The sequence below is a fragment of the Erythranthe guttata genome, chromosome 14 (genome assembly GCF_056151865.1).
Source record: "Erythranthe guttata isolate IM_541 chromosome 14, IM_541, whole genome shotgun sequence".
NCBI classification, from domain to species: domain Eukaryota; kingdom Viridiplantae; phylum Streptophyta; class Magnoliopsida; order Lamiales; family Phrymaceae; genus Erythranthe; species Erythranthe guttata.
In genome coordinates this window covers 1,326,446-1,342,816 of record NC_142546.1, presented here as the reverse complement: position 1 = coordinate 1,342,816, position 16,371 = coordinate 1,326,446, and the positions used below count along the sequence as shown (strand labels likewise).

Here is a 16,371-nt window from a genome sequence, read left to right as displayed (position 1 = left end):
ATAATTTATTTTTAAAACACAATTAAGTATGACAAATTATAATATCAAAACATGAAATTGACAAAGGAAAATCTGTCAAACAATACATCAATTTCTCAAAATTAATCTTTTTCTTTGTCTTTTGTCTAAATTGATCATATGAACAACAACAAATCAATAACTTCTACAGCTTGACAACTGAAAAAAAAAATTACAGACATCAACTATGACAAGGATACAAAAAATTAAGATATTTACAACGATACCGAAAAAAAAAACCCGGTTGTACGCTTTACAACAGTTGTCGGAAGCTATTAAACATAACGGTTGAGCTTCAGTATTCGTGTGATTTTGAGGTATCTAATTTGGGCGGTAACAGATTAAGGAAACTTCCTTGTCCATATTGAGTGGATGCCGAATTCGATTCCTCATCTGTCACATGTTAAAGTTCGAAAGATGTAAGAAAACGAGCATTATATACAAAACTCTCTATATTAGTAGAGGGGGAGAAACGAGTCGTACTAAAGAGGGACTTGACAGTAGGTCTCTTCGGTTTGTTGCTCTTCTTCTTCAGTTCAGCTGGTAGTAGAAAGAGACCATATTTAGAACAGCAAGTAATTTGTAATTTTCCGAAAATGGGTAGGAAAAAACAAATACGATATGTATACATACCTATTCCTGGGACTTCGTGATCTTTAACAATTTCAAAGTTCTTATAGGTGTAACCCACGAAATTCGCATCCTTCGATGGAATCATCTGCTGGCATGAAAGAAATAAGGATTAGATGTGATTGTAATACACCCTCATGAGTTTACTCAAGAATTAAGATCGTAATAAAAGCTTCACATGTGACAATTACAATCGGTACCTCGCTCAGCATCCAATTACAGAAAGCAAAAAAAAATAAAAAATCAAGTTCTCCTAATTAACGAACAACCGTCTTTACTCAAACGTTATGACTCTTTCAGTCGTTAAAACCAAGATTTTCAACGAACAATCAAGATTTCAGTTTATATAAATTATTTGGTAGCACAAAATGTTCATAGCAACATGTACCCACCTTCCTCCAAGGCCCTGATTTCGTTGCTGATGTGGCTTGACTGTCGGTCTGCGAAAAAAAAAACAAGAAAATGAGGAAAAGAAATGAAAAGTTAAGAACGCAAGAGATATGCGTAAACTGGAAACGGAGAAAACCTCTTCAAACTTTTCAAAGTTTTGAGTATCCATTTCATCATTAACTTCTGGAATAAATGCAGCTTTCATTTGATATAATCTATTCCAATCTACACCTCTGAACCACGGGTGAGCCTGGAAAGATGGTTGAAACATCTAAGTTGACAGTTTACTAGAACAGTACAGCATTTTGAAAATTCTAAATTAAATCAGTGCAAAGCACCTTAATTTCGTCGGCACCCCTTGTGCCGAGCCTTTGCTCTACATTACACAAGAGTTTACAAATAAGATCCTTGGCTTCTACTGATAGTTTTGCCTCTTCCGGAAATTTCAAATGCGTTCTCCAGTTCACTATCTGCACCAAAGCAAAAGAGCAAACTGTAAACATCAAAACGACAATAAAGTCGAGACAGGGTAAAAAGGTCATCTGTGAAGAGAAGTCTAATACAAGGGAAGCTAGTCCAAGTCTTTTCCGCAACACGAATTTTTTTTCTTCTTATATCCAACTTTATTTGGCGTTTACCTTAATAATAAAACATGTATTTGGCATATGGTATTCAACACTAACATATTAAATAGAAAACCAACAGTAACTGCATTTCAATGCGAAAAGGAATGTAGTAAGGAATTCATTATCACCTTTCTGCATGTAGTCATGGGATCGTCAGAATAGAATGGTGGATACCCCACAAGCATCTCATACATAATTGCCCCCAGAGACCACCTAAGGCATATATACCCACAGTCCAGACGACAGTCTCAAATCAGACGAATAACTATATCCTAATTTCAGATGGAAAGTAAAATATTGATGTAACACGTACCAATCGCATTCCATCCCATATCCTTTCTTGAGCAGAACTTCTGGAGCAATATAATCAGGTGTACCAACAGTTGAATATGCCTATAATAAAAATATAGAGGACTTTCAACATAAAATTATGTGCTGGCGTTGCAACAGAAAACATTCTTCTAAAAGAGGATGGCATCTCTTATACGATTATACCGGTAATTCAGTGAAACTATGGATCCAAGACATAAAAATGGACCAAACATTGATCCCCTTTTTCCTTGTCAAGATCCAGAAATGAGATTCTAGGAAGAGGATGACAATTTCAAAAAACAGGAAAAGTGACGCTAATGCTTGACTATGTTAAATTTTTTGGGTGTTTTGAGAATACATTCTGAGAACGATTAAATGTTTTTCAATGTTAGGAATATAATTGAAAATATGATTGAATTTGAAATATCAGCATAGCCTATTGGAGAATGTATCTTGAAGGTGGTGGTATAGGTGAATGTTCGGAGAAAGAAAAACTGAAAAATTACTGCATACCTCTTTTCATAAACTAATGGAAGTTAATGGTTGAGAATGTATTTATACTGAGAAATAAATAGAATATAAAAATGTGCACTGAGATGTAAAGACGAAGAAGGGTTTCGCAAAAGGAAAATTCATTCTGGGAGATGTTTTGAGGTATTTAGGGATGGGAATGAGTTTATGCATGGTGGGTATGAAACTTACAAGCATCCTCCTATTCCGCTGCCAGTGTTGCAGTTGCTCCTGTTGAGTGCGTTTCGGTACTGCTGGGCGCCCATCCCTTTGAAGAGCCCCACTGTAGTTATTTCCTACAGAAAAATCCTTTTCTTGAATATTACTGCAATCCAACGGTTTGCATAATCCAAAATCAGATAACTTCATGTGTCCATTTCTATCAAGAAGCAAGTTATCAGGCTTGATGTCCCTGAAAAATATTCCCAAAAGAAAAATAAAATCAGATACAAATCTAAAAATACCAAGACAAGAATCTAGGGCATTCTGATCGAACCATTCGAACATACCTATGAACATAACTGTGTTTGTGGATAGATTCAATAGCAAGAACAGTTTCCCCTACATAGAACCTGCCTTCATCTTCCGTTAATGTATCTTTACGCATCAGTAAAGTCATCATATCTCCACCGGGAAGATATTCCATTATTAGATAAAGATACTCTTCATCTTGGAAAGAACAATAAAGCTTAACAATGCAATTGCTGTCAACTTCCGCTAGTAGATTCCTTTCTGCTTTTACATGCTCAACCTAGATAAATGGAATGAGGATAATAAGGAATAAGCACAACAGAGAAACTCCACATAATTAGACTTCTGTTGAAATGGTAAATTTATTTATACCTGGCCTCTTCGTAGCATTTCAGACTTCTTAAGCTTTTTCATGGCATAAACATGGCCAGTTGACTTCTCCTTACAGATCCTGACCTGCAGTGGGCAAAAGTGGAAGTTGATAAATGCAAAAAAGAAAAAAATCTTAACTAGAAATAATGGCAATCAGCATCATAAGCTAGTATTTCCTACAAGTTTATCTCTCTAGAAGAACAAGTGAACTAAATATCAGTCTACGCAAACTAGATAAAAATCCAACTAAGAGATTTTCTTTTTGTCGGCTCGGCTGATGGAAAGGGAAGCGTGACTAAGAAGGTCAGTATAAGGAGTGCTCCACCCTGCATTATGATTTAACTACCTATGTAGAGTTCACTAAACGGCAATATTCAGTTCGCGCATAACTCTAGAAACTGGACGTTCTTTTGAAGGAATGGATGCACATATACATGAGCTAACCAACTGAATATATCTTGGAAATCTAGTATCCACTTTGGCATTATAGTATAAACATAAGACTTATATAAAGTCGGAGGAGTTAGAGAGAGAACCTCCCCAAATGCACCCTTTCCAATCATGGTTAATGGCTCAAAATCATCAGCACCCATTTTATGCCTCTGAAGGCGCATATACTCTGTTTCTTTTTTCTCTAGGTACTTCAACAGGTTACTTTGCTCTTCCTCAGTGACCTCTGCATCCGCTAGTTTCTTCTCAAGCATATCACGCCTACAAGGAAACGAAATATTTGCCGCTTAAGGTACTTTTGGACTGTGCTTCTATTAGATATATTTACATTTTACCCGAGGTTGGAGCACCTCCAAATCCCAATATATTCAAAATTTTATGCATAAAGGTTAACAAGTTGGAGCACTAAAACAATGTTTTTTTTAGCATAATACACAAATCTTAGTGCAATTCAGAACTCTGATTAGTCTCAGAGGGATATTACTCTGAAAAGCACTTCTCTGATGTACAAGAGATGAAGCATGGTTTTCTGTTTGTGGGCGTGTTTCTTATTAGAGTTTATTGTTCATGTTAACCAGCAAAAGAGCAAATATATCTGAAAGAAAGTGTACTCAAAAAAGGTAAAAATGCCAAAATTCTGATGGAACATTGAGATGCACAGATGACTATAAGTCTTTATCTACACCAAAGTTAAGGATGGTTAGAAGATCTGCTTTGTGAATAGTCATTGTACACATAAGTCATGCAAAAGAACACAATAGTTTGGAAGGTTAATTTCGGTATTTTTGTTGCCAACAAAAAAAGAACAGTCAAGGGTAAAAAGGAGATAACCTCTTTCAGTAAATATACATGGTGCCAAATCTGTAGACTTCCTAAATCTTAATTTTACATTGGCAAGTAAGAAACCAAAAAACTGAAGATGAAATTATCATTCATAACATCGATTTGGAAGAAACAACATAAAATCATTAAGCAATTTGAAACTGAAAAATTGGAAAGAAAACAAAAAAAAAAAAAAACCACTCAAGCACATTATCCAGCAAAAAATCGTCGTAACAAAATGGAAAAGGGAAAAGAAGTCATACCGCTCCCTCCTTTCCTGCAAGCTCTTCATTTGTTCCTTGTAATGATTTTCTATATACTGCTTGGCAGCAGCTACCTTCTGCTGAGTTGCATTTGAGGGGGTTTCCTCATTCAATGGTGTCTTGGAACCTTCTTTTCCATTAGTCCTAGATTCATTCTTGTTGCTTGAAGTCCTAGGCTTCTCTTTTGCTTGAAATTTTCCAAACCAACGCTTAGCGGTTTCCATCTACCTCACTCTTTTGCTTGTCAAAAGTCAGACACGAACAACAGTGCTACTACTACAGATAGGTGTCGTAAATAATTTTCCTCCTTCAACATTAAGCTTTGGGTACATCAGTTACACAATCAAATCATCCGGACATTTGAAAGAACCTACATCGTCAATGATGGATAAAGAAACAAATCAAACGCAGTAAATCAAAGAGATGTCGGAAATCTTCTTTCATAAGTCAAGAAAATCCTCTTTGGTTGGTAACAGTAGAATAATTCAATCGAAGCTTCCATAATCTGATCATCTGACGGTAAATGATTATGTTTCCATTTTCAGTTACTGCGATCACTTTAAAGTTTCTGCTCTGCCACAATTATTTCTCGATTAACTACACAAACATTGCTAATCAACCTTCTAAACTTAAATCCAAATTTTGAATATGAAAATAGAATTAACAAATCCACAACATGTTACTAAATCATAGCCAAAATTCAAAGAGGAACACATGATTGATTACACTAATCGCTCAAATCAAACGACAGAAGGTCAAATCAAACGAAGAACATGTAGAAACCAAAAGTACTCAAAGGACAAAATGCAACAACAATTCCCATCACTCTGCATACCACCAAAAGGGGAAATACAAGTACTTGTTCAGATACAAAATTAAGTAACATTTATAGCAAAGTAAATTTCCTGCAGCACAACTGACCTAAAAAACCGATCGAAGCAAAATAAAAAATAAAAAATTCCCCCAAATCGAAAAGCAGCAAAAGAAAAAGTCAAAGTTTCACCTTCAGAGCTGCGTCGCCGGTTCTCGCATCCAGAAAAACTGAAGATTAACGAGTGAAAATCTACTGTGCAATATCTGAACCGCGGAGTAAAAGCGAGGTATAGAAAACGAGACTGAATTTTGACCCAAATTTTTAGAGAGAGAAAGTTAGTTGAAGAACAAGACTGTCTGTAATGGTAGAGAGAGAAAGTGTGTGTGTGTGAGAGAGAGAGAGAGAGAGAGAGAGAGAGGGGGGTTTTCTTTTTCCTTTTTAGTTTCTCTTTTTTTGGCAATTGGAAATCTTTGTCAAATTAAAAACTTTATTTCCTTTTTTTCTTTTTCTTTTTCTTTTTTCTATTGGTTGTTTAGTGCATTAATTGTAGTTGTTGTAATGAATTGTGGTTACACTTAAGGATCGTAAACGAGTCGATTCGACTCGTAACTCGATAATGTAGAGAAAAATAATATACGTTATCTAATTTTTGACGAGTCGAGATCGAGCATTTTCTTAGTTGTTGATGAATTCACGAGTCGGCTCACGATGCTTCTTTTTATAACTCCATTTCATTGCTTATTGTATATTTTTTTAATTATAATATAAATAATTTTTAATAATAAATAAATTAATTAAAATGAGCTTAGCTAGAGTTCGAGCTCGAGCTCGACTTGTTCACTCCCCTATTGCTTCGTCAGGAATGTTTTCTTCAATATTTCCCCCTTGATGTCTAACTAAAACTCTTAGTTTTAAATGTATATAAATATGAAAACTTGGATTCACATATCACTTATAAAGTAATTGAAAAAAATAAAAAAGAATAAAAATGATAAAATTTGGTTCCAATTTGGCCCACAACAATGGTCAATTATGTATTGTAGGGGTTCACCATAATCAAGGGCATAATTGGGACCATCAATGGAACTTTATGGACAAGCAAATGAAAGTAAAAGGCATTCGAGGGAGACTAGCTTTTGATATCATTCAACTAGATTGCACTAGCTAATGAACTTTCAATAATTAGCTTTTGCAAAAGTTTTTAAAAATAGATTATGAATTTTTTTTGAGCTTATAATCTGTTTTAAGGTGTTTGTATAATTAACTTTTATTCTTACTACTCTTGAAATAAGTTTTTATAAGCTGTAATTTTAAAAGCACATATTGTCATGCCTTTTCAATTTAAGTTGATTTTCCAGTGTATTTGCAAACACCACCAACTTCTACAAATAAACACTTGTAAGTTGAAACAAACTTAAATTACAATCACTAACTTCTGAATTCGAATAAGTTTTTACAAACACCACCTTATAATTACAATAACTTCACATATTATTGGATTTTTTTTAATAAATTTAATCATATGGAGTTAAGAACAATTTATAGGGGACCAGATGTTATATATAGCATGTTCCCATTTGATTTTCCAGCATATGGATCCCAGTTGCACTCCATGTGCTCCAAACTTTATTTATTTTCTATTAAATAATATTCATAATTGTTATTATAATTATTAAAATTATATCTAATTTCATTTTTTAATGTGATGTAGTGGAGGAGAAGTTAGGGCATCTCCAATAGAGTCTTCAAATTGGGTCTCCAAATTTTGTTTTGGAGACCCAAATAGAGACCCGGTAAAATTTTGGGGTCTCTAAAAAACAAAATTCCACAATGGGAGGGCTCTATAATTTCGAGTCTCTAAATCATGTTACGGATTATTTTATGTAGTAATTTGTTTATGGCTCAAATTTTATTCATATACGAGATTGTAGACAGTTAAATTTTATTTGAACAATCTTAAATATTTTTAATACACATTTTGATCCAAAAAATGAAAATTTCTGAAAAGATATGAAATATTGAACTAGAACCGTTGAATATTATTTCAATTGATCACGTCCATTAAATTATTATCTAATTATCTTATTCACATCTCCTCCATGAAAAATTATGAAATTATCTGAAATATTGAACTACAACCATTGAATATGATTTCAATTGATCTCGACCGTTAAATTTTTATCTAATCATCTTATTCACATCTTCATAATTAAATAGTAAGTGATTAAACTAAATATAAAAGAATTAAATTTATTAAACCTAAATACAAAATAAACTAATTACTAAAAAAAGACTAATTAAATAGTTTTGAATAACTAATTAAATACTAATTAAATACTAATTAAATGCTTAACAATTAAGAGATTTATAAATCTCCACTATGTAAACCGCCTTTGACCTCCAATACGCGTATTTTCCTTTTTTTTTTCTTTTTTTTTTCTTTTTTTTTTCTTTTCTCTTTTCTAAACCTAACCCCTCGCCTCTTCTTCCCCAATTTTCACTCTGTTCACGCACCGTAACAGAGAGAAAGAAAAAAAAAATTTGCTCCTAATTATTTCAAGAATTCAAGTAAAACCCAACCCCCTACTTCTAATTTCTCCATTCTCTGAGCCATAAACTCAACCAAATTTCCAATTTCTACAAGTATTGAAGAGAGAAAAAAAAAAAGAAAAAAAACTCACAATCAGAATATTTAGAAGTGATGAAGAAGATGAAGAAGATGAAGAAGTTGAAGAACAATTAGAGGTATTTATGCTTTTTTCAATATTTTTTCTTACCGTTGAAAACCAACGGTCATATTTGCAAATCATTCAAATTTTAATTTTAATTTAAAAAAAATTAAATTCAAAATTTAAATTCAAGAAATTTTGTTTTGTTTGAAGATGGGTCCCATAAAATCAGAGTCTCCAAACCAGTACCTAAATTTAGAACCAAGTTTGCATATTTTGCAAAAATCTGAAAATTTAGAGCCCCTTAAATTTTCTTGTTGGTGTTGGATTTTGATGCACAATTTCTATATTATGCAGCCAAATGGAGTTTAGAGACTCCATTGGAGATGCCCTTAGTATAACAATTATAAAATAAATGATGCATGGCCTTAGGACAATATTGCATACGAACAAGTGTACTTTCTAATTTATAACAAGTGGCATTATAATTATTATTACAATAATCTTTAGTGCTTCCTTAATTGCAGCATTTGAACATGAGAAATTTTTTTATGTAAAAATAAATAAATAAAAAATATATAGAAAAAAAAGAATGTTTAAGTCTACTTAATTGATTAGCACGTGGGAAGAAGGGGTCCATGGCTATAAACTTGCATGTGTAAGTTTCAACCGTTTGTCTATTATACGCATTTAGCTAGGAAGGTTCTCAAATTGAATAATAGGGTAAATTTATATTACGGTCAAATTATAAAAAAAAAACCCTATCCACATCCCTCTTGTTTAGATAATTACAATCATCCCTCAACTATAAATCTTTTTACACGTCCACCCTTGCGGTTTCAAATTTCGTGGAATTTTCGAGATTATATTGATTATTATCACTTTTGTACCCGTTTTATCATATTCGAATTCCAATAAAGCAAGATGATCGTAATATGTGTTTTTAAGCTTGTATATATCTGATTTGGTGCATCAGAAACTGTATTTTAACACAAAACGAGTACAAATTGGAGCACATTTCACGAAATCTAGATGATTATGTTGAATTTGACACCATAAGGGTGGAGATGTAAGAAAAAATCATAGCTGAGGTAGATGTAATTATCCAAACAAGAGGAATTTTTTTGTAAATTGACCATACCTCAGGGGGTGATTGTAATTTACCCTTGAATAATATTATTATAATTGTGGCCAAAAAAGAATTTATTTGATTGCTGCTTAAGCGTACTTACAAATTATGTTCAAGGTGAATGTGGGGTTACAATCTCAATGTCAAGCGACAGTCGCCGTGCAGCATAGAATTCTTCACTACAATCGACAAAACTAAGGCAAACACTAGGTGATTCGTCGGGATTGACCCGACAATCAAGTTAGCAGGGATATTCTTCGTATAGTAGAAAGTTCACTAAATTGTTAAGAAAAATATTTACCTCAAATGAATAATGGTCCAATGGAGTCGAGTATTTATAGTCATCTTCGATGGGTTTTCCATGTATTGGGCTTTATTTAATTGTGTAACTCATGTTATAATTGTAATTAAGCCTCATAGCACAATTAATCAAAGCATCATGGCCCAAAACTCCAACACTTGCGATTTTCTTTCGGCATTTTTAAAGCAAAATCGGGTAGAAACTTTAATTATTTCATAAAAGTTTAAATCTTTGGGGTCAAAATAAAAATTTACCAAAAATAAAAGGACAAAAAGGTGAAATATATCAGCAGAAAAATATGTAATTCAGAATTATTAAGCATTTTTAGAGTGGCAGCAGCAATTCCCAACAATAAACTTTTACAATATATCAAGAATAGCCTATAAAATAGAGGGCTTTGTCTACTTAGCCAATAAAAAAATTACTAAAAGAAAACAGAAAAATAGAGAATAAAAAAACATTAAATAAATAAAATAAACAAAAAACTCTTGGGATATGCTTCTTAGATCCCAAGAATAGCTGAAACAAATAAAAAAAAGGATTAACAATCTAGTCAGTACCTCTGAAGCTTTCACTTGTCAACCAGAGCTTCTTCTGGATAACAAGCACCGCTTCATCTCCATCTTCCGAATTCGAATCAACGGCTGTGATCGCTTCCCAGTGCAAAGCAGCCAGATGCTTCTTCACAAACTCGATAACGGATTGTCTATCTCGAATAATAGCAAAGCCAGTCGGCCTGAGAATTCGATCCATTTCGAGCAGAAGATCTTCACCACTGCAACCTTTCTTCTCAATGTCGGAAAACACAGTCCATGCGTGGAGCAAATCGTAGGTTCTAGGGTATGTGGAGTATGCCTCACACCTGTATTAATTTCACACTTAAATATTTGCAAATAAAATATTATGTCGGAAAATTATACAAAAATAATAATTAATTGAAATACCAGCTGTGAACGGAGCCGATCAATCCTCGATCGTAAACAATCTTGAGTGTTTTCGGTCCGTCTTCAGGTACAACGTTCATTACCCATACATCCTTGTCTTTCAAGGCAGCTGCAAATGAACCCAAATGTGCCTTCATATCCATCACGTTTCTTATAGTGTCAGACGAGATTTTCGGGCTCAATAGACTCCAATAATTGTCGACTCTTCGACTCCAAAGTTCCTGTTTGCAACCATTAGCACAGAGTTTCATATGCATAAGATAAGATAGCACAAGATAAGATTATATGGCAACACGTATTGTCAATTTACCATGTCTTTTTCAAACATTTCGTTCGAATAGCCAAAATCAGCAAGGCGTGGGGGTGGAGTAGTTAATCGGGCAGGCCATGGTGCGAGCCCACTGCCTCTTGTTTTGTGATCATCTGATTATGAGAAATAAATAAATTAGGAAGTCGTATCTGAAGAATGTTCCAAATGCAACATTGTTATAGAGTATGCATGAAATGCAATTTTTGGAAGTAATAAGAATTACCCATCGATTTATATGCCAAAACTTTTTTAAGCTACAAGATATATACATCCTAGCAATGAACTAGCAATAAGGTAATAATATGTTTCTATGAGCGTAGCTAAAACATAGTAAGTCACTTACGCTCGGAATAAGGTGTAATGCACGTCTCCATTAAAACACCCCAAACTGCATCAGGATCATCATCAGATCGACAGAGAGGTGGTTGTGTACCAGGTTCTCTTTCCAAATAACAGTCGTTCGTTAAAGGCTTTTGCCAAATAACAGTTTGATTTTTCTTCGCAGCAATTCTCCAACACATACGTTCCACAAGAGCACTCATCTCCTTCCATATTCTCAAATCCTCTTCGTCTTGAGCATAAGCTTCTGGTGATGAATAGGCAAAGTAGCCTCCAGGTCTAAGCAGCCTGTCCAACTCAAGAAGAAGGATTCCATCCCTTTGCAGCCAGTCGATTCTACAACGAGAACAGTGAGCAAGTTCGAAAGATCTGCTTGGATATGGAAGCCTCTTTGTACCAAGAACACCAAGATATGCAGGGATTCCTCTCTCTAGAGCAAATTGGATCTGATTCTGGTGCACGTCGTTTGGTGCTAGCGACATTGCAATGATATCGGACGAAAGAAGGTAACCACCAAAACTTGCCACACCGCAGCCAACGTCGAAAACAGTGCGCAATCTTCCTTCGTTGTTTAAGATATCATTTGGAAAGTTAAGCATCTGCCAAATGAAAGCAGAATCAGAAACAGAACTTAAAGTTTTCTTAAGCTAGATGAACTAATCAGTTACTCTACTCGGGTTGATTATGAAATGATAAAACCTACATTTGCAATTGAAGCAATGTATTTATCTGCTCCGTAGTGAAAATGGGTGCCTCCTCCAGGAAAATGAATTTTATCTCCTCTGACAACCATCCAGTTCTGGTCAGACTTCTCATGTGCTAGGTGAGTGTGAGGGATGTTTGCCTTCCAACTTTCATCTCTACTTTTCGGCCACTTGATTGGGATCTGTGATTCCAACAAATAAGAAATAAATAAATAAAAAAGCACACAAATCAAAAGAACATTCATCACAATTTTCACTTTAAAAAAATTGCATAAATTACAACTCAAAGCACCCACCTTGTATCCAGGAGGAGGAGGAATCAAACAGTTGAACCGCCTTTCAGGTGGTGGGCAGTGTCTTTCATAATGCTCCATCACAGATAGATCCAACTTCAATCTCATCTGATAAATAAGATTTCTGTCCAGACAGGGAATCAGCTCTGAGTGGCGATCGTCACATACCTTAAGAATAAAACGGAATCAGATTTTAAAAATAATCATCAAGTAAAATAACAAGAGAACAGTACACAGAAACGTTTGTAAGTAGTGGAAATACTTACAGGGAAGCTCTTTGGAGTGATACCATCCTCACCCTCATCTAGGGCAAGCTTGACTGAAGATTCATCCTGTTTACCGCCAATATCGGAATCTTCTTCCCCGGCCAAATAAGAACCACCTAGTTTTCTCAAAGAACGGCTGCCATACTCTAAAGCAGACTCTCCAGAATTCTTGGAGCCAAAATAGACATACAGAAAAACAAGAAATACAGTCACAATACAAAGAGAAGTCAACAGTCTCTTCTTTTGTGCTCCATCTGCTCGTCCCCTCGTCATTTATATAAATTCAATAATACTCGAGAAATCTTCAGCTTCTTCAACTACCTCAAAGTTTGGACCTTATGAATGAAAAGATGATCTCATTATTGAGACTTTGGAATTTGAATGACTGTGAAATCGCACTCTTTACAATTTAATAATACTGGACTGTGAAATTATCTGCAACATCAACGGAAACTTCATGAAGAACTCCACGATAAATCCCATTTATTAGAACTAGGTTTACAAAAAACCATAAAATAAACCAAAGAACTCCCATCAGTAAAGATGCCTAGAATACAACATTATTCACTAAAAAGATGATCTCTTATGTTAATTCTGTCAGATATGTTTATTAAACGTGTAATAGATTAAGTAAAGTACATCCCAAGTTCCAGCTACTGGATACTGTTCCAAAGACATCTGAAGCAATGTCGTTTCCTTAAGCAACACTAATCTGACAGATTTCGCCACATCAAGAAACTGTATAATTAAAATAACTGAAAATATTTATTTTTTTTGGATAAAATTTAGTGAGGAAAATTAAACTTAAACTGCGTTCAGAAGTAAAGAGAAGTGAGATATTCAACACAATCACATACATGGGAGGAAATTCGCTTTGAACTTCCGGATATTCTTTTAATGACAATCTACGAATAACAATAATTTCTACCGAGAAAAAATCTGCTGCTATATTATCACCTACCTACCCATTGTTTTCCAAGTCTAGTTGTAATTATTAGAACTATGATATTCGAAGGTCCGGTAGACTGTTAATCAAGAATAAAATTACAGGGGTAATCAAACTGCAAGCAAGATTTACAATTAGCTCCAATATTTTTGCAGAAATAAAGAGTTTTTGGAGTAAACTTTAGATCGAGAACATTGTAATCTAGTCGATAATATTATCTAACAACATCTTAGGCACGTAATTGCTTAATTTCACTAATCAGCCAAATTAATAGCAAGTTATTGGTAATTATGGGTACGACTTATTACATACTGTTCGATAGAAGTTGGATAACACATAGATTCCTTTCTCAAATAGCATAATTCACCATTTACAACTCTTTCCCTAGATTATAACCATAAAAAATCAAATCTACACATAAGAAAATGCTTAACAGAAACAAAATTTAATTCCCTTCAATTAATTGATCGAAATCACAGCTCCCTGAAGGCAGATCTCCAAAACCAAAGCTTCCCAAAACATACAAAATTCATCACACAAATGCATTAACAGAAGCACAACAGCAACATTGCAAAACATTTCAATCGAGAAAACCAAAACAAAATTAAATTTCCATCAGAAAAAAACAAATAAATAAATAAATAATCACTGCAAATCAAACGTACGAGAAGCTTACTAAATAAAAAATATCGATCCGGACAGATCTCTATCAGATTATATGGAATGATTAATGGAAATGCAATGCGAAAAATTGATGCAATAAGAGATTCATACGGGCTTGAGTTTGTGAGTGATGCACAGAGCTAAGGTGCCGTCTTTTTCATGCCAATAGAGAGAGAGATGAGAGAGAGTAGAGAGAGAGAGATGAATAAATGGGGTTAGATCTCGGTTCTGAAATTTCTGTGATATCTGAAGAATTTACTGTGTGTGTGTGTGTTTTAATTACTTCGAATATTTAATTATTTAACAAAAAACAAATAGAATATTTTAGTTAAATATAATAATATTTAATATTTAAATCATTTTCACCGCAAATATACTTCTACTTGTCAATAACTAACCGTCGATTATTATTGATGCTGAATGTAGGCAGTATTGATCATTAAGGTTTTGTGAAAGATAATAAATGAAGTAATGGTGGGTGTCACGCGCTCTTAGCGAGAAAGACGGTTTTAACCTTGTGAATATATATAATTAATTAATTAATTAATAAATAGTGTCGGCGAGCTTTTATCTGAGCTGGACTGATACCGACATTCACAAAGGCCTTTTACAAATATATTTGGGCCCAACTTCAATTGTAGCCTATTAAATGGGCCTCAGACAAAACTAATAAATCCAGATAGTATCATTAGTCAAACCAATTTAAAAGGAAAGAAATAAAAAAAAAAAGAAGTCTTCTTACATTTTTTTATGCTACATAAATACATTCATATTGATCCGAAGTGGAATGCGGACGAGTAGACGAGGCCCGCCAAGACCCACTCAAAGATATGGCCCAACGAACGAAAGCCGCCAAGGCCCACTAAGGTGTGCCGCCTAGAAAGCAGCCCAAGCCAAACACGACTCGTCGATGTGTCTGAGCGAAAGGGAGGAGCCGCCGCGGACCGAGCAAACAAATGGTCTTAGGGGAATCGCCACGATGGCTCTGACTAAAGGCGGTTATGACCCTGACAAGTCGGAGAGGTGCATTAAATGACACTGACTAGCGCGTCTCGCATCCACACCGGTGCAACAAAATGTCCTGACACCAGCATGTATTGCCCGAATGACTAGTCACAGTTGGTAAAAGGGGAGAGTCTAAGGAAACGTGCGAACATGCTATCCACCGATTAGATATTAATGACGGTTCGGATTACCTGGAGAAGGCAAAAAATAGGCGACGGGGGTGGTGATAGGTATGTCCTCGCCCCAATTTTCAGGGCCGGTAAGGCTCGAATCTCGTATAATATTTACAAAATCATTTAAATAAATAGCATGGATGGGTTAATAATTTTTAGAATACAAATCAAACAAAATTGTAGTGGGCTTTCTTGGAGGTCCATTAATAAATAACATTTCAAAAAGAAAATGAATAATATGATTTATTCTGGACCGACAATTAATTAATAGAATTATTAGGGCTAAAATTTAACTTAACATATCAATATTTTATTATTTTATAATTCTATTCTATTTTATTTTATTTTATTTCCAGTAAACTAGTGAAGAAATAATAAGGGAAAAAAAAAAAATTGTATCTAGTACAGAGTCCCTACTGAGCTAGATTAGACTTGGCAATGGGGTGTATGGTCCACGTCAACTCAGACAACGTCAAAATTAAAGGGCGTGGATGCATCCACGTGGCAAGATCTCCGCGAATCACTCGGACTAAGTGGTGTATTTCTTCCTGGGTTGAAAATGGGCCGACATTAAATGAACAGCCCACGTGGGGTGTAGCAGAGAAAATGGGGCCCACGAGAAGGGGCTTTATGTCAATCCTGATTGGTCAGCTCAAACTGTAAGTTTCTGGGCTGATGAGTGGTTTCAGAGGGATTCTCGTACCCATTTTTTTTTAGACAGACAACCTACATTTATTTATTTTTTTTTGGCATTTCTATTTTTATTTTATTTTATTTTTTTATTGTTTTTTGTTATTTTTTGTAAGTACTGTTTGTAGAGAGAAGGGGCAAAAGTTTATGAAAAGGACAGCCTATTAGCAAACTGGGATGAAATATATTATTATTAAAATAAATCCTATACTAAAAATAATTCGTAAAATATTACATTTAGAGCTTAGAAAATACATGAAA

At 34.4% G+C, this 16,371-nt stretch overlaps 2 protein-coding genes across 4 annotated transcripts; both read right to left on the bottom strand.

Annotated features, from left to right (window-relative positions):
- Window positions 1–73: 73 nt before the first annotated feature.
- On the bottom strand, window positions 74–6,226 carry LOC105963051 (AGC (cAMP-dependent, cGMP-dependent and protein kinase C) kinase family protein). The gene is made up of 14 exons (XM_012987414.2): window positions 5,868–6,226; window positions 4,865–5,234; window positions 3,866–4,040; window positions 3,330–3,413; window positions 2,996–3,237; window positions 2,679–2,898; window positions 1,978–2,057; window positions 1,793–1,877; window positions 1,377–1,508; window positions 1,175–1,288; window positions 1,041–1,088; window positions 652–736; window positions 502–558; window positions 74–411 (listed from the first exon to the last, which is right to left on the bottom strand). The coding sequence occupies exons 2-14, from the start codon at window positions 5,086–5,088 to the stop codon at window positions 314–316; spliced, it is 1,644 nt and encodes a 547-aa protein (XP_012842868.2). The 5' UTR covers window positions 5,089–5,234; window positions 5,868–6,226; the 3' UTR covers window positions 74–313.
- A 3,834-nt stretch (window positions 6,227–10,060) lies between these two features.
- On the bottom strand, window positions 10,061–14,600 carry LOC105963049 (putative methyltransferase PMT3). 3 transcript variants are annotated; one of them, XM_012987410.2, is made up of 8 exons: window positions 14,354–14,600; window positions 12,634–13,068; window positions 12,371–12,535; window positions 12,074–12,256; window positions 11,375–11,969; window positions 11,032–11,144; window positions 10,722–10,942; window positions 10,061–10,639 (listed from the first exon to the last, which is right to left on the bottom strand). In XM_012987410.2, exons 2-8 carry the CDS (start codon window positions 12,904–12,906, stop codon window positions 10,327–10,329), a joined length of 1,863 nt encoding a protein of 620 aa, XP_012842864.2. In that variant the 5' UTR covers window positions 12,907–13,068; window positions 14,354–14,600; the 3' UTR covers window positions 10,061–10,326. The 3 variants fall into 3 exon arrangements, with proteins under 3 accessions (XP_012842864.2, XP_012842865.2, XP_012842866.2); XM_012987411.2 differs by having other exon boundaries at window positions 14,256–14,514; XM_012987412.2 differs by having other exon boundaries at window positions 14,245–14,506.
- Window positions 14,601–16,371: the final 1,771 nt, after the last annotated feature.